This window comes from Elephantulus edwardii, unplaced genomic scaffold (genome assembly GCF_000299155.1).
Source record: "Elephantulus edwardii isolate Elephantulus edwardi_28Jun2011 unplaced genomic scaffold, EleEdw1.0 scaffold00096, whole genome shotgun sequence".
In the NCBI taxonomy this organism is placed as follows: Eukaryota; Metazoa; Chordata; class Mammalia; order Macroscelidea; family Macroscelididae; genus Elephantulus; species Elephantulus edwardii.
Genome location: NW_006399846.1, coordinates 1,224,747 through 1,246,107, shown reverse-complemented (window position 1 = coordinate 1,246,107; position 21,361 = coordinate 1,224,747). Strand labels below are relative to the sequence as shown.

The 21,361-nt window shown below is 50.2% G+C and overlaps 2 protein-coding genes across 2 annotated transcripts; both read left to right on the top strand.

The window, feature by feature from the left end:
* The first annotated feature begins 5,955 nt into the window (after positions 1-5,955).
* Positions 5,956-9,629, top strand: PTMS (parathymosin). Its single transcript, XM_006891264.1, has 5 exons — positions 5,956-6,000; positions 8,802-8,873; positions 9,109-9,187; positions 9,347-9,408; positions 9,579-9,629. Exons 1-5 carry the CDS (start codon positions 5,956-5,958, stop codon positions 9,627-9,629), a joined length of 309 nt encoding a protein of 102 aa, XP_006891326.1.
* A 2,442-nt stretch (positions 9,630-12,071) lies between these two features.
* Positions 12,072-17,540, top strand: LAG3 (lymphocyte-activation gene 3). Its single transcript, XM_006891352.1, has 8 exons — positions 12,072-12,129; positions 12,414-12,561; positions 12,969-13,273; positions 13,877-14,140; positions 14,519-14,794; positions 16,552-16,788; positions 17,054-17,184; positions 17,382-17,540. Exons 1-8 carry the CDS (start codon positions 12,072-12,074, stop codon positions 17,538-17,540), a joined length of 1,578 nt encoding a protein of 525 aa, XP_006891414.1.
* The last annotated feature ends 3,821 nt before the right edge of the window (positions 17,541-21,361 follow it).

Genomic DNA, 21,361 nt, shown 5'->3' with positions numbered 1-21,361 from the left:
AAATGTGGATACATTTCCACTATTCCTCCTCCATGCCACGATATAGTGTTATTAGCTAGAGCAGTTATAAATCCATTGCCATCCTTACTCTAACTTCTTTTTTTTTAATTTAAATTTGTTATTAATTTCAGTGAAAATTTACAGAGGCTTTGGATTTCCATTCATTCATTGTTGTTCCATGCTTGTTTTAATCAGGGAGCTCGACCCCACTCTCTGTCCACACTGGGTAGCCAACCATTAACGCATTTGACACATCCGTGTCACAGTGTTCAGCCTCACAGCAACCACAAGTGACTGCGGGATGGCAACTTGTACACCAGGGCTATACAAGCTAGAGGAATGTCTGAACAAAAACAATGAAAGACTGGCCTGAGGGCTGCGGATTAAAAGTCACCCACCTTGGTGTTGGTCACATCGTTTTCTCTTCACTGGGCCAGCTGATCTCTCTGTCTATTTCTCTCTCTGTTGATGTTATTGTCGTTAAGTGCCGTAGAGTCGCAGGCGACTCATAGCGACCCTATGAAGGAGAGTCCTCGACGCTTGAAAGAACAAATTTAGCTAAGAAAATAAATGATTTATTAAGGTCTTCTTTAGTACCAAGGAGTATTCTAGGTGCTGTGATAGATTAATGTAGAGGAGACACAAATGAAGGTGGAGAAAAGCTGCTTAGAGCTGGGAACAATAGATAAGGATATAAAAATTCAGGAGAGACCAGATGTGCATTGCAAAAGAGGAATACCTGTGGAGATGAGACCATGAACTCTTTGCTTTTATTGGTGCAAAGAGAATCTTGGATACATGCCCCTTATTGTATTTTCATGTGCTAGGTTCGCTCCAGGAAGCTCTGGCAGTGTAGTCCATAGGGAGCTGTGTTTCTAACCCAAAGATGGCAACTCTCTCATGGTTTGAATACACCAGGGGCTCTGTGGAAAAAAGATGGGCAATCCCCTCTCATTTGATTTACAACCACAGAAAACCCCCTGGAGGGCCAGCTATGAATTGGCTCAGACTCCATAGTAATGATGGAGTGAGTAAAGTTCTCTCCATCTTATTCCTCAAGGGCAGGGACCATGTCTTTTGTTTTTATTCAGCTTTGTGTCTCTGAAGCTACAAAAGAAAAGAAAATAAAAACATGTGTTTCTATTATATGGCCTGTTGCCTCATGCTTAAGATCCACTGCCATGGAGAGCTGATTCAGACTTTCCAAGAGGAGATTGTCTATCCCCTAAAAAAGAGACTGGTGGGTTTGAAGCTCTGACCTCACAGTTAGTAGGCTGATACACTATCCAATAAGCCCCCAGGGCCCAGACCCCTTATTGTTGTTAGGTGCTTGTGCCACCCTCACAATCTCCACCACCTCAAGCCCTTTGTTGCATGTCACTCTATCCCCCTGAGAGTCTCCCTTTTACCTGAGCCTCTGTTTTTCTGAGCATGGCGGGACTTTTCCCAAGACTAGCGCCTCCTGACAATACACTCAAAGCATGTGATGTGACACCATCCTTGCCTTCTAGAAGCATACTGGTTGTACTTCCTCCAAGACAAACCTAATAGGAGAGTTTTTAAACAATAAATGTTTATTAAAATTGTAAGAGTTTAGAATTGATATGGAAGGCAAAAAGGAAAATTCAACTCACCACTAATTTGACTTAATATTTTTTAATTTTTTGTCAGTTTTTAAAATTGTATTAATTTTAATGAACATTTACAGAGATTTTAGATTTCCGTTCATTCGTTGTTGCACTAAATATTTTTTAAAGCTAAGAAAAAGTGTTGTTGAGTATCATTGAGTCAGAACCCACTTGTAGTTGACTCTCCAGTGAGTTTTTAAAGGCAGCAAATTGCACTGGAGGAGATTGCTACTCTTTCTCCCATCGAGCAGCTGATGGATTTGAACAGCTTTTTTTTGGGTTGGCAGTGTAATGTCTTATCAATAAGCTACCAGAACTCTCTAAGGAAAATAAAAATAGAAGTTAGAAAATGTGTTTGTTAGGAGTTGTTGTTGTTAGGTATCGTTGAGTATGACTCATAGTGACCCTATGAACAGATCAATCTTCTATTGTTCCATCCTCATGATCTTTGACACACTCAAACCCATTGCTGCAGTTAGTGTCAGTCCACCTAGTTGAGGGTCTTCCTCTCTTTCGCCATCCCTCTCCAATGAATGAATAGTCTCTCCTAGCAGCATCCCCAAAGAATATGAGATGAAGTTTTATCATATTTGTCTCCAATGAGCACTCTGGCTGCACTTTTCTCCAAGATGTATCTGATTGTTCTCTTGGCAATCCATGGAATATTAAGTACTCTTCTCTAACACCACAGTTCAAAAGATTAATTTTTCTTCTGTCCAGCTCTTAGCAGCACAACAAGTGACTGAAAAGATCATGGCCTGAATAAGGTGTACCTTAGTGGTCAAACAAATATCATTGCTCCTCAGTTATTTGGAGAAGTCCCTAACTGCAGACTTTCCCAGTGCAATATGTCTCCTGATCATCTGACTGATGATGGTACCAAGGATGTTGATTGTGGATCCAAGTTAGATGAAGTCATTGACAGTTTCAATCTTTTCTCCATCTATCATGAGGTTGCATATAGGTCCAGCGGTGAGAATTTTTGTTTTCACTGGGAGTAGAATGTTGTTGTTGTTGTTATGTGCCGTCGAGTAGAATGGGGATATAAAAAATGAATTATTTGTGAAAGCCCAATATACAGACTTCAGTCCTCTGATGTTTTTAATGATAATTAGAACTCCTAAGTATTTAAACATCAGAAAAAGAATTAAACAGGGGAGCAGGAGGAATACGCTAAGATTGAGATGGAAATAATCCGAATGAAACAACTTCCACATTGTAGCTAGGTAAATTTCCAGGATGTTAGGCCAGGAGTTAGAGATTCCAGGGGGCTCAATCCTTCTTGTTCTCACCTGGCTTCTTTCCTCTCACTTTCCTAAAATGTGTATGCAGCAGAGTTTTCTCCATTCAACTAGTAGAGAATTTCTCAATTGAACTGTGGAGTAGAGTAATAGAATTCTAGGAATAGGCAGGTCTCCACCAGCCCTCAGAAACAACTAAAAAGGAGCAAACACAAGCTGCTGTCATCTAATGTTGGCCCCAGAGGCCCATATCTTAACCCCAAGGACTGTGTGGGTAAGGCTTTCAGCATCCCACCCACTCAGAACTCATCCCATGTCTCATTCTGGTTTCTTTTTCAAGAAGTCAGACCAATTTGCTGTCCAATCAGAAAGGGGTGACTTAGGGATGCTTCCCCTCAGCAGGAAGGGAATTAGATCCATGCCTCTTGCTTCCTGTAGTTTGCCCCCTTATGGTGCGGGGACCCTAGTGGCCAACCTCTTAGATTCCTAAGGCTTTCCCTTGGGCCTTGGGGCAGGATTCCCATTCTCTGCCTCTCCATCTCCCTGGAATTTTCCACTGCAGCTGCCTCTGCTCCTAGACACCCCTCCCTGGGCAAAATTCCCGCTCCCTCTGCCCCCCCCTTTCCTAATCACACCTCATTCCCACCCCCGGCCCCGAAGCCCTGCCCACAGCCCAGCCCACACCCCGCACTAAGTCTAATGGTCCCACATAGAGGAATGGGAGACTAAGACCCATATAAAAGGGTGAAAGGGTGGATCCCTGGCTCTCTCCAGGGCGGGGAGAAGGGACATTGGAGGGGTAGGTCCCCCGTGGGGCTGGAGTGGGGGGCGTGGCCCTCCTCACATCCCCATATAAGGCAGGGCATGCAGTTGGGTTTCTGGATTGGCTGATTCAAATGAGCATTCCACCTGGCAACAGGGTTTCTATTGGCTCTCAGGAAAAATAGGAGGAAGGTGGATGGAGGTTGTTGGTGGCGGTGATTGGAAGGGGGAGGGGAGTGGAGGTGACCGGAGTGGGGGGCGGTTACCAGGGCAACGGGGTAAGAGCCCAGCAGGGTGTCTGAGACCGCAGGCGGGGCTGGGAGGGGGAGAGGAGGGAAGAGGAAAGGAGGGCGGGAGGGAGAGGAAAGAGACTGACAGGGAGGGAGAGAGACAGGGAGACTTGGGGGGGGGAGGGAGGGGAACGAAGGAAGATCGAAGGAGAGAAATGAAGTAAAAGAGAGCAGGGATGGAGACAGTGAGAGATTGCTAAAGACATCACCGAGTGAGTCAGAGAAACAGAGACTGAAGGAAATGGAAAGATCTTAGAGAAAAAAAATGGATGGAGTCAGGCAAGGAAAAACCCGGGTGGGGCCCAAAGATTTTCGAGAAGACAGACTGAGAAACTGATAGAAGAATCAGACAGAGATATTAGGAGGTGCATACACCAGGGGACCGAAAGGTGGTGTATTGAAAAACTCAAATACTAATGACCAATCAACGTATTTTTTACAAGAAAATAAAAAATTATAAAAAAGAGGTTAATGATTATGAAAAATATAGGGCACATATAACAAAACCATCTTTTCCCAAGCCCTATTTTCCCACCCTATTTTGTTGACCTTTAAAACGAATCTCAGTGCCGTTAACCCTCCTGAAGCTCCAACTTCTCAAAATGATCCCAGGAATCTAAAATTGAGATCTGAGGATGTGTGGAATAGAGTAGGACTTTACACCTGGACCCCTTACAAAGGAGGCAAAATTACAGAAAGGCTGAGGAAGATGGCAGCTGAGATAAGAAAGAGAAGGGAAATGTGAAAAATAAGAACAAGAAGATGAGTTTGAAGAAAATCAAGTAAGGAAATAGGGCCCGGCAACACAAGACGGGAACAGTACGTAGAAGTATGGTAAAGTTCAGATATGGAATGGTAGAAAAAGGTAAATGAGAAGTGAAGAGGTGCCAAAGAGAAAGGTGACATATTGGAGGGTCTGGTGCAGAGGAATGAGATGGGATGGAGAGAAAAAGAAGGATCATGCAAAGAAGTATGAAGTTAAATAGGTTACCAAGAAAGGTCCAAGGTCAGAGGGCGTTGGAAAGAAGGAAAGGAGACTGGAAGAACTTCTGACTCCTTTTGGACCACAAGAAAGGGCAAGGAAAGAGAAACCTAGCGGAGTTGACAAATATCAGTCTCGGCCAGAAGGGTGAGCTGCCCTTTCTGCGTTCCCATCCTCTCTCAAGGCCGCTAAGCCAATGTAGAATGGAGGGTGAGGGGAAATTCAGCATGATATGGAAGTAGCTCTCCTAACCTCTTCCTCTTCTTTAAGCTTTTGGTTTCTCAGTTACCTGCCCTGCCTATCCATCTGATCCCTTTCACCCCACCCTATTCCTTGGCAAAATCTCTTTGCTTTTTAGGGGGTTAATAGAATTCTGGCCACCTCTCCTGTACGCCCTCAAAAGACAAGCTCCACATTCGCAGGCAGTAGGTCGGGATTTGGTGAGAACCCTCCCCGCAGGAACCCCACCCCTTCCCACCTCCTCGCCCCACTCTTCTCCGCGGCCGTCAGTCTCTCCGTTTCCCCCTCCTGGTCTCGGCCTCCCTCCCGCCTCTCTCACTCTCCCTCCCCTAGCTTTCATCCTCCTATCCCCACCTCTCCAACCTCCTCTTTCATCCCCCTCCCCTCTCTTCTCCTCCCCGCTCCAGCCTGCCCCACCCCTGGGAAGCCCCTCCCGTCGGGCAGCGCCGCCTTATAAGCGGGTTCCCTTCCCGGGGGCGGCAGCGGCTGGTCGGAGGCAGCTCTGCTGTTGCGGGGGCGGTGACTCGGGGACTGAGCGACCGCGGCCGGAGCGCGCCGGCCACCGCCCGCACCTCCCTTCCCTCCGGACGGCCGCAGCCCTGCGGGTCTCCGCTCCAGACCCACCCCCGCCCCACCCCGCGCGCCTCTGCCGCCTCTTCCAGAGATCCAGCTTGCTGAGCGGCCGCCGCTGCCACTGTCGCCGCCGCCGCCGCCACCGCGTTAGATTCCGGCCGCAGCCACTCTCTGCCGTCCAGGGCCCCTCTGTTCCGGCCCCGGGACCCCGGCTCTCCGCCAGCCCCGGCCCCGGCACCATGTCGGAGAAGAGCGTGGAGGCAGCGGCCGAGTTGAGCGCCAAGGTATGGGAGGAGGCGGCGGCAGCAGCCAGGACCCCGCGTGGCCTCCAGATTCGTGTCAGCCCCTCCGCCCCAGGCCACCCCCGACGGCCCCACGGCGGCCCTCGAGCCCGGGTCCCGGCGGACCCCTCTCCGCCCTCCCCCCCGCGCCCCTGCCTGGCTCTGCCTCCCCGGCTGCGCGCTTCTCGCGCCAGCGCCCTCTAGCTTCTCTGCGCGCCGCGGCTCCGGGGCTCCGGTCGGGTCCGCGCGGCCCCGCCGCCTGCCCACCCTCGCCGGCCTCCGCCTCGCCCGCTCTCCCGTCGGAGCACTCCACGTCTCACTTTACCGTGCCCCTCCTCCTCTCGCTCCCTCCCCGCGCCCCGTTTCCCGGTCTCTCCTTCCATTCTGACCTCACCTTTCCTACTGCTAAGCGGTTTGAGATCCTCAAGTGTAAACAGGACTCTCCCTAGAGGCTGCTCCTCTCGGCCCCTCCCTCGCAGCCTCACTGTCTTGCTTGCCTCCCTGGACAGCTGCTGTCCCTCCTTTTCCTTTCCTTCCATCTCTTCCATCTTTTCCTTCTCCTCCTCTGGTCTTCGGCTTCCCCCCACCCATTTCTTGCTCTCCATCATAACACCTCCTCCCCTTAAAGAATCGCGAATTCCTAAAAATCAGAAGGAATCGGGAATAGCCTCGAAAAAGCCGAGACTACGAATTGCACTGAGCTGACCTTGCCCACATTAGGTCCCTGCCTGGTCACATCCTTTTTGCCCTTGTTTCTCTTCCAGCCTTCCTCTGATTTCCCTAGGGAACCGCGCAGTGTCGTTTTGGGAAATAAATGCACCCAGGGTTTGGCGGCGGGAGGCTGACCTTGGTGGTGACGGGTGGGAGGGCTGAGGAGCCTGCACACAGGCCTCTGAGAGACCGGGGAAGTGAAAGGGGAGAACCAATGGGATTAAAAGCGGTGGGAGAGGAGATATGTGTGAGATCTGACAAGGTGTGCCTGTGTGGCCCTCCAGTGGGCTGTGTGGTGGCATGTGACTTCACTGAGTAGGTGTCTTTGTATGTCTGAAATCCAGCGAATGTGTGGGACTGCCCGTGTCAGTTACATGTGTGCATGGGGAGAGGTAGGTGTTCTGGGGCCATGTCGTTGCTTTGTGGCTGTCTGGTGGCTCCACTTGGCTCTTGTGTTGTCTGGAGCGTGCCAGAATGCCTAAACCCTGGGCCATGTGTCTCCAAATCGCGTGGGTGCTCCTCTGTTGCTCTGTGAGTGGATTGATGTCAGTCTGTGCCAGCCAGTGTGTCTGTGTTGAGTAAATGAGGCCAGAGAGCTGCTTAGCGCAAGACCTAGGGCTAGATCACAAACCGTCCCGGAAAAGGGATCATGGAAGGACAGTGACCAAAAGGACAGGACAGGGGAGGAGATGGCCGGCCCCTTGGACTTTAGTCTGTGGTGTTCTTCCTCTCTCCTTTGCACTCTCCCTCCCACCATCAGCCCAGATGGGAAATTTAGGCCATGGCTAGAGTCTTGGAACTAGGACCCCAGAGAGGTGCTGACTAGCCCTTGGTTCTCTTGGCCTAAATTGTAGGGGAAAACCCACCAGGTAGTACACATGTCATTAAAACTATGTGGCAAAGAAATGAGGGCAGTAAATCGGATGAAGAAACCTAGTGGGGTGAGAGGATGAAATATTCTGTGCTCCCTCTTAAAGTGAAAAGGGAATAGAGGGTCCCTCTAGACCATCCTTCTATCCCCAAACTCTTGTTCCAGAAAGGACATAGCCTCTCTCCCAGGGTAATCTCACACAGAAAACTTTGATCCACATGGAATCAGATACAGAGTTGCACAGAAAAGCCAGATCAGATCACACAGGGACACCCACAGTGTCCCTCAGTGTCTGCCAAAAGGTGGAGTAAGAAGAGGACTGGAAACCCAATTGGAAAGGCAGGTGCAGTGTCCAGAGGGGACTCACATGAGTATCTGTCTCTGCCACATCAGATTAGGATATCAAGGGTGTGCCTGTTGGGATTTCGGGGTGAAGGAGAGACAGGGAATGGTGGGGAGAGGATACTCTAGACATGGACCTTGTTTTGTCTGCATCTGCAGTACCTTTTACTTGTGCTTCCATGATTTTTAAAAATCATACTTTACCTACATTTCTACTGGAAATGGCTTCTACTAAACACACACACACCTGGGAGAAAACTGCTTCACCTTTCATTAACTGTAGGGGCAGGGAAGAAGAAGTGTTTGTGGTGGGGAGAGGGTGCTGGAATCATGTTGGGGTGCTCTTCCTCCTCCAGTGGGGTTTGGCGAAACAGGAGCATGAGGATTAGGGAGAAACCGGAACAAAGGCCTGAGAAGCTGGAGGGGGAGTTGGGAGAGATGCCCAGGAAGAGAGTACTCAGGAAAAGGCCCTAGAGGTAGACAAAAGGCAGAGCAGGGCAAGCAGTGGGAGGGGGCAGGCAAAAGGAGGCTGAGGGACAGGCAGAGGGGGTGGGGCATCGAGGGCTGCGAGCAGATGGAGGGGATTTGCTTTGCTGAGCTGAACTCTATCAGCCTGCGAGGTTTGGAAGAACTTGATGGGGGTGGGGATCAGTTACCTTGGCGCCTGCTCCCCTTTGCTTCAACACCTTCCCTTTTGGAGAAGGAGGTCTGTGGCTTCAGCCCATTTCTTGGCCTCAGTGTAAGGACCTTGGGACCTGTGTTCTTGTCTCTATGCTGTGTCTACCTTCTCCGTTTCACACTCCCATCTCTGCAGAAACAGTGCTAGAGGGGCAGCAAATCTTTTGTGGTGGGACTAAGGTGACCTTTCTCTCCCTGTCAGGACCTGAAGGAGAAGAAAGAGAAGGTGGAGGAGAAGGCAGGCCGGAAAGAACGGAAGAAAGAAGTGGTTGAGGTTCGGAAGGGTCAGGGGGGAAATGGCCAGATCTGCCCCACCATGCCCATGATTTCATCCTTCCTCACAGTAACTTGTTGGGCTGGCTCCCTCCTTCCACCCTCACAGTCCCAACCTGAGATGCTTCCCAAGTGCTTTGATCATCTCATTTCATGACCCTGGTCATGGTGGGTTGAGGTATATAGCCAGTCTAACTTGCTAACAGCCTAATTGCTTCCTCTCTTGTTTCCTGCAGGAAGAGGAGAACGGGGCTGAGGAAGAAGAAGAAGAAACTGCCGAGGATGGAGAGGAGGAAGATGAAGGAGAAGAGGAAGGTGGGATGGGGCAGAGGAAATGGTGCTGGGTTAGGTGTAGGGTGCAGAGGAAACAGAGTCAGAATGGGTTTGAAGACCTGAAGCAGGGCTGAGGGTGACCTCAGGGGTCTCTGCTAGAGCTTCCTGCCCTTCCCCAATGACCCGTTTCTGGCTCCTCAGATGAGGAAGAAGAAGAAGAGGATGACGAAGGGCCCGCGCTGAAGAGAGCTGCTGAAGAGGAGGTTTGGGCTGGGTTGTGGGACCCAAGGGACTGTCAGGGTTACAGCCGGGCTGGAACTCCGTTAGATTTGGACCCAGGTCCCTGTGGTGGTCCGGGAGGGGCTGGAGCAGGGCTGGGCCATGGGGAGGCCCTCCTCCCATTTTACATCTGCCCAATTCTTTTTGCCTACAGGATGAAGCAGACCCCAAGCGGCAGAAGACAGAAAATGGGGCATCAGCATGAGCCCCGGACCAACAGGCTGGGGGTTGGAGGCTCCTGGAGGTGGGAGTGGGAATGGACAAGTACAGCCACTCTTCACCTGGCTCCTGCTCTGGGCCTCACTAGAGCTGCCACCTTCTTTTTCCTCCCCAGCCTTCTCATTTCCACCTCTCCAGACACTGCCCCGTCCATCCGTCCGTCCGTCCGTCCATCCATCCATCCATCCATCCATCCATCCATCCATCCATCCATCCATCCTCCCATCCTCACTCTGCCATTGTTCCACCACTTGACCTGTTCCATCTGAGCACCCCAACTGGTCCCCAATCCCTCTTTTCTCTATTTCCTTAATCTCTTCCTCCCCTAGCCAATCCCACCCTCCTCTGGCAGCCTCTTCCCTTACCTGTTCATCTTCCCACCTCATTTCCTGACCATCCCTAACTTGCCTGATCCCTGGATCTCCCTCAGATCCCCTCCTCTCAGACAGCGCCAGGCCAGGGTGGGGCCTTGGGGGGCCGGGGTTGGGACCAAGCCCCACAGTTGCCCCCTTCCTCTCCCCTTTTTTGTATAATTTAATAAAGAAATGGTCGCGCTTCTGTTTTTAAACTGTCTCCTGCTTTCCAAGGGCCCAGTCAATTCAATAATGGAGAAGGGGTGGATGATCACATGTCCTCTTTCCATTTAGAAAAAAATAAAATAGCACCAGTTCTACTCCAGAAGACGAGATCAGTACTCAGAAATGGACAGGAAGCACAACTGACTTCTGTCCCATTTTTTTGATTTTCAAGGATGCTCCTTTCTAGCAGCATATACTTCCCTGTTAACCCACACAAGGCTGAGACACTGCTGAGCCTAGTGGAAAGCTGCCACTGCTTATTGTGCTGAACCAGGCAAATAAAAACAGCCCCAAGAACAGGAAGTCCTGCCCCTGACATGGGAGAGGGCTTGTAGGTGTGAGTCTCGGCTCTCTAGGATCCTGTGGGAGAGCTCCCTGACATCAGGAGATTCCCTGTACTGGCCTGGAGGAAGTGAGCTCCTTGTGGTCAAGCACGAAGGACCTCAGGGTCTCTGCGTCCAGGCCACTTGCTGTTGTGTATTGCTCCAGCACTGCCTTGCCACCATCTTGTTCTCTTGGCGGCACTAGAGCAGGATTCACCTCTCGGTGCCAGGCTTCCTTCCCAGGTTTCTCCGCCTATTTTTACTGCTTGGTCTGACTCTGGATTTCTCCTTTTTCCTAATACCTTTGCCATCTCCTCTTAGTTCAAAACATCTGGATTGGGGGAAGCTGAGCCTCAAATGCATAAGGGTCTGAGATGGGCTGGGTATGTGAGAGAAATGGACATAATTTGTGGGTGTGGGTGTGAGAAAGAACTGGACACTGCACATGTTTGTGTGTGTGTGTGTGTGTGTGTGTGTGTGAAAGAAGATTAGACGTTATTCTCCGATGAGAAGGCACAGTTTACCCAGGGGCTCACAACTATAAACACAGTTTTTGTCTTTACACTATTTGTTTGCTTTAGCAAATTATGTCATCCTTGAGCCTCAGTTTATTCATCTCTGCAATGGAGAATAATACTGAATTCTGTGAGTTACTGTATAAAATGTGTCCAGTACAGAACCTAAACACACAGGGGAGGCTCAATATAATGTAGTGATTATTCCTAGACTTAGGGTATATTTTCCAAGGGTGCAGTAAAGCTACCTGTCCAATCTATTCCCAAAAGTCATTTTAAAGGTTTAAATGAGAAGGCAGGTTTACTGTATAATGAAATTCTGGGAGGTTAAAAGGAAAGAATGACCAAGGAGAACTGCCAAAAGAAAGTATCAATGCTGGACTGAAGGGGCAGCTTATAGATGGGCAAACAGGTTGTTCAGGGCAGAAATGGTTTGGAAAGGGCAGAAAGTTCCCAAGAAAGGGAATAGACAGGAGGGTGGGGAGGGCTGAGGAAGGGGCAGTGGGAAGACCCAGGACAGAGGAAGTAAACAAGAGGAGAACCACCAAGGGGTGGAGGGTGATGCTGCTGGGAATCAACCCCCTCAGACTTTCCACTGCGAAGCGAAACCGTGAACTCTGGGGTGTGTGTAGGGGGGGCAATGCGGAGGGGAAGTGGGGAAGGTGGAAGGAGGGCAGGACAGGGGTGAGGGCCCTGGGAGCAGCACACAAGGCATCCCAGCTCACACAACAGCTTGCCTCCACTTTCTGCACTGCTGCCTTGGTCCTTTCCCTGAGACACCCCTGGACCCCCAAACCAGCCTTCAGGCTGCCTGATCTGGCCAGCATTCGCCTGGATTCCTGATTCTGATCATTGGTTACCAACCTCTCTCTCCAGGTCCCCCTCCCAGCCCCGTTCCTCTAGATTCCCTTCCTTCTCCTCCCTCTTTGTGGAACCCCTCTTCTGTCCACCATCACTGCTTTACTGACCACCTCCCTTTGGAGAGCTTAGGGTTGCCCCAGCTATAGGGGAGATGTGGGAGGCACAGTTCCTGATCTTGCTGCTTCTCCAACTGCAGTGGGTGGATCCAGGTAAGGTGGTGATGGTGGGAGGGCTGATTTTGAGACCCAGGAAGGGGTCATCTCTCTGTGACCCCATAGACCCGAGGTCTCTAGTGCTTGTGCTGGATTCATCTAACATTTTCCTTTGGGCAACCCTCCTAGACCCTATCCCACTCACACTGGGAAGAGGTAGAAACCAAGTTCTTCCTAGAGCTTTTTTTTTTCCCACCATTGGGAACCACCAGGGTTCTTTTATATTTCTAAGAGTCTTGGCTCATGGCCCCACCTGCCTCAGCCTCTCTCTTCCTTGACAGTGGAGACGTCAGAACCTAGGGCAAAGGTCCCCGTGGTATGGGCCCAGGAAGGAGCACCTGTCCAACTCCCCTGCAACCCCAAAATTCCTGTCAAGGATGTCAACCTTCTGCGAGGTGCAGCGGTCATTTGGCAGCATCAGCCAGACAGGTATGCACCCCACACTTGGGCAACAGAACTCCCAAATCCAGCCTTAAGGACCATGAGATTCACAACTCAACATCTAACCCTTCCCATGATTCCCTCAGGGCATGCCACCCAGTCCTTCTCAAGAGCTCCCAATTCCCCTCAACCAGGGTCTCAATCTCACCTGCCACCAGGCACCTCTCCAGCCCCTTCGTCTCAGATTGCACCCCTCACATCTACATTCCAAAGTATGCCCGCTTCTCCTGTAGTGGATGGTGCAGGCCCAGGCATAGCAACGATGGGGAGGGCGGCTGGTGGTCAACAGACCTCTTCTTGGGACACGCTTCTGGGTCTTCACTGAGGGGTTGGAGTGCTCTCTCCCAGGACTGTTTACCCTTCAAGTCTCAATGCCATCTCTTTCTCCCTCCTAGTGGCCCGCCTGATCCCGTCCCTGGCAGCTCCCCAGCTCCTGGCCTGCGCCCCCGAGCGCCCTCCTTTCCAGGGACAGGACCTCGCCGCTACACAGTGCTGATCGTGGCCTCGGGAGGTTTGCGCAGCGGGAAGCAGCCCCTGGAGCCCCGCATCCAGCTGGCGGAGCGAGACTTCCAAAGTGGCGACTTCTCGCTGTGGCTGCGCCCAGCCTGGCGCGCCGACGCCGGCGAGTACAGCGCCACCGTGCGCCTCCGGGACCGCGCCCTATCCTGCCGCCTTCGCCTGCGCGTGGGCCAGGCCTCGAGTAGGTGGGGGCGGGACGAGGGGCGAGGAGCAGGGAGGAGGGCCCTTCATTCCCCGCCACCCGGGAGGCAGGAAGGACTAGGGGAAGCTGTGCCTCTCAAGATGTACTCTTGTCTCTGTCAGATCACTCCCAGAGGGGTAGAGAAAGGGGGCTGGGCTAGATTGAGCCTTGGCAGGTGTCCCCAGAACAGCACGTGCGTGGAGGAGGACCCAATTGAGAGATTTCACCCCTCCGACTACCTTTCCCCCACCCACAGCGAGAATGCCTTGGTAGGAGTGGGGAGGTACCAAGGGCTCCCCTCTTCTGGGTACTAGGGGGTGTCAGAAGATCGATAGGTTAGAATGAGTCATTTCAGACATCTGTAGCACTGGGGGTGGGCTTCGGGGAGATCCTCAAGCTTGACCTGGAGAAAGAGGAGGGTAGAAGAAGCCAAGTGAACAGGAGGCAGAGTTAAGAGAAAATAGCCCTTGACTGGGGTGAGGGAGAGAAGGACAAAGAAATCTGAAACTAGTCGGTTACCTGGAGCTTCCAGGTTTGTGGTCCCCCTGAATAGGGAAAATGTTTCTTGGGAGTGGGGCTGACCTAGCCTTCTTTATTTTGCAGTTACTGCCAGCTCCACAGGGCCTCTCAAGACCTCCGAGCCAGTTATTTTAAACTGCTCTTTCAGCCGCCCTGATCTCCCAGTATCTGTGCGCTGGTTCCGAGGCAGGACTCAGGTTCCTGTCCAAAAATCCCCCCAGCATCACTTAGCTGGAAGCTTCCTCTTCCTGCCTCAAGTCAGCCCCTCAGACTCAGGGCCCTGGGGCTGCAACCTCGCCTACAGAGATGGCTTCATTGTCTCCATCACATACAGCCTCACTGTTCTGGGTAACTCCTCCAGTCTGCCTTCATACTTGACCACAACCCCTTCCTGCCCCCTGTCACCTCTCTTGTCCCCCAAACAAGTCTTCAGCAACTAGTACCACCTGTGGTTGCTCTGACTCCACTGTTCAACCCTTTTCTCCTGTGGCAACTTTTCAGGTCCTTCTAGCTTTTGCCTTGGCCATCCAGCCTCATTGGCTAGTCTTTGATTTTCTGTGGACCCAGCCCATGCCCTGGATGTCTGAGCACCCTCAGTCCCCCATCTTCTGCTCTTTAGTCCTCTCAGAGACAGATACCTCCTCCTTCTTCTGCCCTCTGCCCCCCTGCAGATACAACACTCCAACCCCTCTCTCAACTCTAACTTTGTGTTCCTTTTTTCTCCAGGTCTGGAGCCCCCAGACCCCCTGACAGTGTATGCTGGGGCAGGTTCTAGGGTGGAGCTGCCCTGCCGTCTGCCTCTTGTTATGGGGGCCCAATCCTTCCTCACTGCCAGGTGGGCTCTGCCTGGAGGCGGCCCTGACCTCCAGGTGGCTGGAGACAATGGCAATTTTACCCTTTGGCTGGAGGCTGTGAGCCCAGCCCAGGCTGGGAGCTACACCTGCAACATCCATCTTCGGGGGCAGCAGCTTAATACCACCATCACTTTGGCAGTCATCACAGGTCAGCACCAGGTGGGAAAAGAGCAGCCCCAACCCCCCCGGGTAACTAGGACAGGGAAGCAGACAGGCTGGGAAGAGACTGAGCAAATCCATAGCCATGATGCTAGGCACTGGGCACAAGTTCCAGAGGCTGCCCATTGTGGCCTCCTTTTGTCTTACCCCTTTTGTAAAGAACTGAAACTGAAAATCTCCCCTTGAGTCACAAGACAAACGTTCCACTGTTCTCAAAGGGACTCCCCTGCCCTGAATTTGTGGGAGGGTCAGAGCAATTGGAAGAAGAGATGGCAATAGTTTGAATGATTCAAGTAAGGTAAACTATATTTCCCATAATCCATGTTCACTTTGGGACCAGGGCTTGGGTTAAAATTACAGGATGTTGATTGGATTGGGGAAGAGTTGATAAATCAGGCCCTTAGTTAGCAAATATTTACTGAGCAAAGGCCTTCCAGACAGTATAAAACAAACACGGGGAGAAAATATTCAAAGTGTGTGTTGATTGACTGATAACTATTGGCCATGACAGCCTGGTTGTATTTGTGGTCTTCTTCACCTGTGGCCACTAAATAGTTGCAGTACATGTTGTTGTTAGGTGCTGCTGAGCTGAGTATGACTGATAGAGACCCTGTAAACAACAGATCTGAACCCTGTCCTGTCCTTTGCCGTCCTCAATAATGTGTACCAGTTGAATGATTAAGTTAGCAACTAATACATTTTCTGAGGGTTAATCAACACTGTGTTTTCATCTACTTCCTAGTTAGCTTGACCTAGGTATTGTACCACACCACAACTTCATGCTGAGCCCATTTTTTCCTCATACTCAATCCTTTTGCTGACGTAAGCCTTTCTGTTAGTACTAACTCCACTTGGAACCTCGCCTTCTCTTCTTATATGAAGTCAGTCACCAAAGTCCCCAGTTCTTTCTCTCTATTGTCTTTCTTCTTGAGGACAACAAATGTTGCAGTCACCGTGTCAGTCCACCTGGTTGAGGGTCTTCCTCTCCTTCTCCATCCCTCCACATTTCCAAGCATGATATCCTTCTCCACATTTGCTGGAGGGTCAGTTATGAGTCGGTTTTGATTTAACAGCAATGAGTTGAGTTGAGGCAGTTTTGAGAAGACTATGTCTCTAGACCAGTCTATCAGATCAGTGAAAACATTGTGAAAGGGGGGATAGAGAACATTCAGGAGGTACATCAAGGTGAGTACACGTACATGAACTAGGTCATGAAGCAGAAAAGCATGAAGCAAAATACATGTTATTGATGTTGTGTGGCATTGAGTCGGAACTGACTCAGCTCACCTCCCAGTGGGTTTTCAGAGGCCGTAAATCACATGGGCAGAGATTGCCCATCCTTCTGCAGAGCAGCTGATAGATTCAAACCATGTGCCTTTGGGACTGCAGTGCAGCTTTTTACCGCTAGGCCACCAGAGCTCCTTAGGGTATGTGATGGGAGTTAACTTATCTGATAGTAAGAGTTCTAAGCTGAGTAGAAAGTAAAGTAAAAGAATCAGGAGTGATAGCAGGGATAATCCTTCAGGAGCAGTTTGAGCAATGTCCCAAAGGTAGAACAAAGTCTGGAAAGCTTTTAGCAAGAGCGCAATCTGATCAAAGCATTGTCTAGATAAGACTAATTTAGTTATGACTCCTGGTTGCCCCCAACCTCCCCCAGTCAGAACCCAGGTGAATGCAGGGTGACTCGGAAGTGGATCTGTGGTATCAAATAAAGGGGTCAGACCTCTTCCCTCTGATTTTTTTCAGTGACTCACAAACCCTTTGGGTCACCCGGCTCTCCTGGGAAGCTGTTTTGTGAAGTGACTCCCGCATCTGGACAAGAACGCTTTGTGTGGAGCCCCCTGAGTAACGAGACGTGGAAGAGCTCCCTAGGGCCCTGGCTGGAGATGCCAACCCCACCATCCCAGCCCTGGCAGTGCCAGGTGTATCAGGGGAGGAGACTTCTTGGATCTGCGTTATACGTCACAGAGCTGTCTGAGCCAGGTCTGAAACTCTGAAACACCACAGCCCCAGCTCCTGACCCGTTGTCTGGACCTTGATCCTGGATCTAGCCCCCATCCCACCTCATTTCTTTCCATGTGAGTCCTGATCACTCCTTCTTGCTTAGGCTGGACTCATTTCTGCCAGTAAATGGCAGAAGTCCTTTAAATTCTATGGGCCTCACTGTCTGCATCTGTAGAGTATGACACAGTGGCAAAGCATCTTTTTCAGCCCTGACCCTGTGCCTAATCCTGTATTTTCTCCACAGGTGCTCAGCGCTCTGAGAGAGCCCCAGGTGCCATCAAAGCAAGCCACTTCTCACTCTTTCTCATTCTTGGAATCCTCTTGTTGTTCCTCTTTTCAACAGGAGCCTTTGGCTTTCACCTTAGGAGACGACTGGTGAGCTAGGGGCCTTCCTCCAACACTACCTTTTCTCACTTCTCCTGCCTAGGGAGGCACAGAATGGCTGGGAGAAGGCCAAGGGCCAATGGAGAGGACATAGAGGCCAGGAAAGGAGAATGCACTCAGTGTCCTTTCTGTTTCCTTCATCTCATTGTTTTCCTCCTACCCAACATATCTCTTATTTCTTCCTACAGTGGCGGCCAAGAAGATTCTCTGCCTTAGAGAGTGGGATTCACCCTCCCCAGGCTGAGAGCAAGACAGAGGAATTGGAGCAAGACCTGGAGCTAGGATCAGAGCAAGAACCAGAGCTGGAGCCAGAGCCAGAACTGGAGCCAGAGCCAGAGCAGCCCTGATCTACCGCTGAAGTAGTCCTCTGATTCTTGCAGCTCAGTCTTTGTCCCTTCCATCTCAGCTGGTAAATAAACTCCCTGTTTGCAGCAAGCCAGAGTCTGACTCCTTGTCTGGTGAAAGTTCCTGTCTTTCCCCAGCCTCTGGGGGCACTCTTCTCCCACCCCAGCCTCCTGACCCACTTTACCTAGCTAAGATCAGTTGTTTTCCTATTCCCATCTTCCCTTTCTGCTCTTGGCCTCTGTATTTCTTCCTTGGGTATCTTTTGCTTCTTCTTTTTTCCTATTCTCACTTACCTGGTTAGCAAGATTTCTGAAACCCTAAAAAAGTTCTCACCTCTTCTTTTATCTACAATCTTCCTTTCCTCCATCATTCCATCCATACTATGCAGGCTGGCCTGGTTTCCTTTATATTTTTGTCTCTCTGTCCCACCCCACCCTACAGTAGCTGCACTTCAGCACTTGTCCTTGACCCTCTGGTTACAGGGCGCGCGCGCGCGCGCGCACACACACACACACACACACACACACACACACACACACAGGAAAGCAGGTCCTAGTCTGGGGAGGAGCCTGCTGCCATGTCAAATCCTCCAGGGGATCAGGTCTTGCAACCTTTCTGGGCAGCTGGCCCAGGTTCCTGCCCATCTCTGCCCCATCCCCCACAGTCCCCATCCCCTGGAGACTTATTTGGTCCCAGACATGAGAACACACTGCCACCCAGTGGTCACTGTTCATCACATACCACCAGAGGTCACTGGGCAGGCAGGTTGGAAGAAATGAACGCTGCAGTGGACACCAGCATTACACACACCGGGTCTGTGCACACGCTGCCTTTGTGGTGTGCTGTCCAGCCCACGAGTGTACGCCCGGCAACTGTCACGTGACCACGCATGCACTATCTCACAGAGAGACTGAACAATGTATGCTTCAGGAGAAACAGCCGGGCCCTGGCAAGGTTATAATCCAAGTCTGACAAAGGGGACTCCTGTGAACAAAAGCCACACACACTGCAGGGGGAAACCATCCCGAAAGGCAGCTGGTTGTTGCTGCAGCTTTGTAAACCAGGAGACTTGCTGTCTGATCTTGACTCTGCTGCTGTGCCCAATGTGACCGTGACTCATCTCCCTGAGCCTCAGTTTCCTTAGCAATTAAAGGGGGTAATGATAATAACTCAGTACATAGCTGTTGTTATGAATATCAGGTGATAAGAGACCTTTGAAAACTGTAGGGTGCTTCATGCTTATGATGTGCTTGCTTGACTAGCTTCAAATGAGAAGAGAAGCAAATAACAATAATAGAAGAGCTAAGAGCCTTAGCCTGACCTCATCTGTGTCCTGGAAAGAATATTTGTGTGGGCCATGCAGACCGTTCTTTCAGTAGAGAAGGCACACACAACCTCTTTCCTCAGCTCTCCTAAAGCTTGGCCCGGGGACCTCGAGCTCTGCCTCTGCAGTATGCACAGGGCCTTGGACTTTGGCCGCAGACAGCTCTTTCAGGGAAATTTAACTCTGCACGGGGGTGGGCGGGTGTGTTGGGAAACCCACTGAAAGAGAGAGAGCAATCTTGCAGAGGGGCCACATGATGGCATAGACATTAGGCATTGCCCTGTGCCAGAGTACTGTGTGCAGACGACACAAAGAGACCAGCAGGAAGCGGAAGACCTGTGTGGAGGCACAGTGACCAGAAGCTTGCTGATGGTAAATGGAGTAAAGGACATTTTTGCTTTGTGTAGAGCCTTAGATTAGGGCACCCTCTGAAGCCTAAATCATGGACTATTTGAGGCAGTCTGAGGTTTTGAATCTTTGAGAGGTGGTTCCCCTTACCCGGTTGCCAGTAGAGAAGCAGTGGCATGGAAAGGAGAAGAACACTGTGGGGTCAAGGCCTGACATCCATTTTAGGCATATTTCCACACTCTGTAATTGGCTGGATGCTAAAAGATCTCTCTAGCTCTGACCCAGACCCTCTCTACATAACTGAGTAGAAGCCCTACATTTTAATGGGGTGGAGGTTTCCTGGAAAGTTCTGTGGGTGGCATTTTCCCTTCTCTACTAGATAATGTAGACGCTCTTGGGGTTTATGAAGCAGTCATCAAAGACTCACTGAGGTCCATGCAGGGATTTCCCTTTCCTGCAAGAAAGGAGACAAGGAGGGAACAGAAGGGTTACTGAAAAACCACAGTTCTCCCACTGTTAGAGTAAAATTAGGTAAATAAGGCAAAACTGGGTAGAGAGTATGTTAGGGCAGAGTCTAATGAGATAAAAGAGGCAGAAACTCATGTTTTGTAAACGTGGTGGTATTGTGTGCTGTCTGCTGTTGGTCCAAGGTTGGCAAATCCAAAAAGTTTTAGTTTCTTGTACAGTGTTTTTGTATATCGTTGATTTGGAACCGACCCTTAGCTGACCCTCTAGTGGGCGTTCAGAGGCAGGAAATCACAAAGAAGGAAATTGTAGAGGAGGTAAATCTCACGGAAGGAAATTGTCTCTTTTCTCATCTGAGCAGCTGGTGGATTCAAACTGTGTGTGTCATTGGGATTTCAGTGCACCTTCTTTTTTAAAATTTTATTGTTAATTTTAATGAAAGTTTACAGAGACTTTGGATTTTCATTCATTCATTGTTGCACTTTTCTCCCTGCCTACCCCTCCCCACCCAATTTGCTCTTCTCTTTGAAAAGTAAAAGAAAACTTCTTTCATTGTTATATAATCCCTCCCCGACCCCAAGTCCACTCCACTGTACAGCCTTTGTTCTGGGCTCCTGTCATGACAATAATACCTAAGCATATATTCCTTTAAAACAGTTCTTTCCCTCATCTGTTTCAATGCAGCATACTTAATTTTCCCCATCTTTCTCAGTCTCCCCCCAACACAACAGGGGTGCTATGCAGTATTTGTCATTTTGTGACTGAGATATTTCACTCAGCATAATGTCCTCCAGAGTCACCCATTTTGTATAATATTTCATTAGTTCCTTGTTTTTCAATGCACCATAGTATTCCATGTGTGAATATACTAGAGCTTCTCTATCCATTCGTTTGTTGATGGGAACTTAGGTTGTTTCCAACTTTTTGCTATTGTGAACAAAGCCTCAATAAACCTGAGTGTGCAACAGGGTAGCTTCTTAACACTAGGTCACCAGAGCTCCCATCCCCATAAAGCTAAAACCCAATTCCTCCCTCCCCCCAAGCAATCTAATTAATATTTTAGGTGCATGGTGACTTCAAAGACAGCTGACTGAGATAAGAACCACCCATTAAACTTTGAACTCTCCCTGATGACATCAGACTCTAACCCTAACACAGCAGGAGATAAATACACAACCTCACTTCAGTGACATTAACTCCTCCATTACTTCTTTTCCAGGGAGGATGGTCCACACACTTGGGATGGACTTTTCTAATACATCTATCTTTTCTTTTTACCTTCCCTTCTACCTCTTCACCTTTCTTATTGGCCTCATGCACTAACATAGGCTTAAGCCTACGCTCTGGGCTCTCCCAAAGGCCACTGAAATTGGGGTACACTGCACTGCTTCAGTAGCTTGGTTGTCTCCTGCTTGGCCTCATTCTTTAGCTGGGCAAGGGGAGCAAAATCAGGGCATTGACCCCCACAACAACACCACCTGCTGCTGGAGAAACCAATTTTGGAGACAGGGGTTAGAATGGAAACCGCAGATGGGCTTCCCAAATAGACTCAGGGAAGGGAAATATTTGAAGGAGTATTTGTAGGTTCTTCAGTTCTTTGAGCTTAAGAAATGCTGAACAAGTTCGTCCCTTTTGATTTTCTGACTCTAAGGTGTGCCTGATACAGGCCATGGTCTTTGCAATCAC

Coding starts and splice junctions, on each gene's coding strand:
- PTMS (XM_006891264.1), top strand. CDS start 5,956: ATGTCGGAGAAGAGCGTGGAGGCAGCGGCCGAGTTGAGCGCCAAG. Junction 9,188..9,346: donor AGATGAAGGAGAAGAGGAAG/GTGGGATGGGGC, acceptor CTGGCTCCTCAG/ATGAGGAAGAAGAAGAAGAG. Junction 9,409..9,578: donor AGAGAGCTGCTGAAGAGGAG/GTTTGGGCTGGG, acceptor TTTTGCCTACAG/GATGAAGCAGACCCCAAGCG.
- LAG3 (XM_006891352.1), top strand. CDS start 12,072: ATGTGGGAGGCACAGTTCCTGATCTTGCTGCTTCTCCAACTGCAGTGG. Junction 13,274..13,876: donor GCGCGTGGGCCAGGCCTCGA/GTAGGTGGGGGC, acceptor TTTATTTTGCAG/TTACTGCCAGCTCCACAGGG. Junction 14,141..14,518: donor ATACAGCCTCACTGTTCTGG/GTAACTCCTCCA, acceptor TTTTTTCTCCAG/GTCTGGAGCCCCCAGACCCC.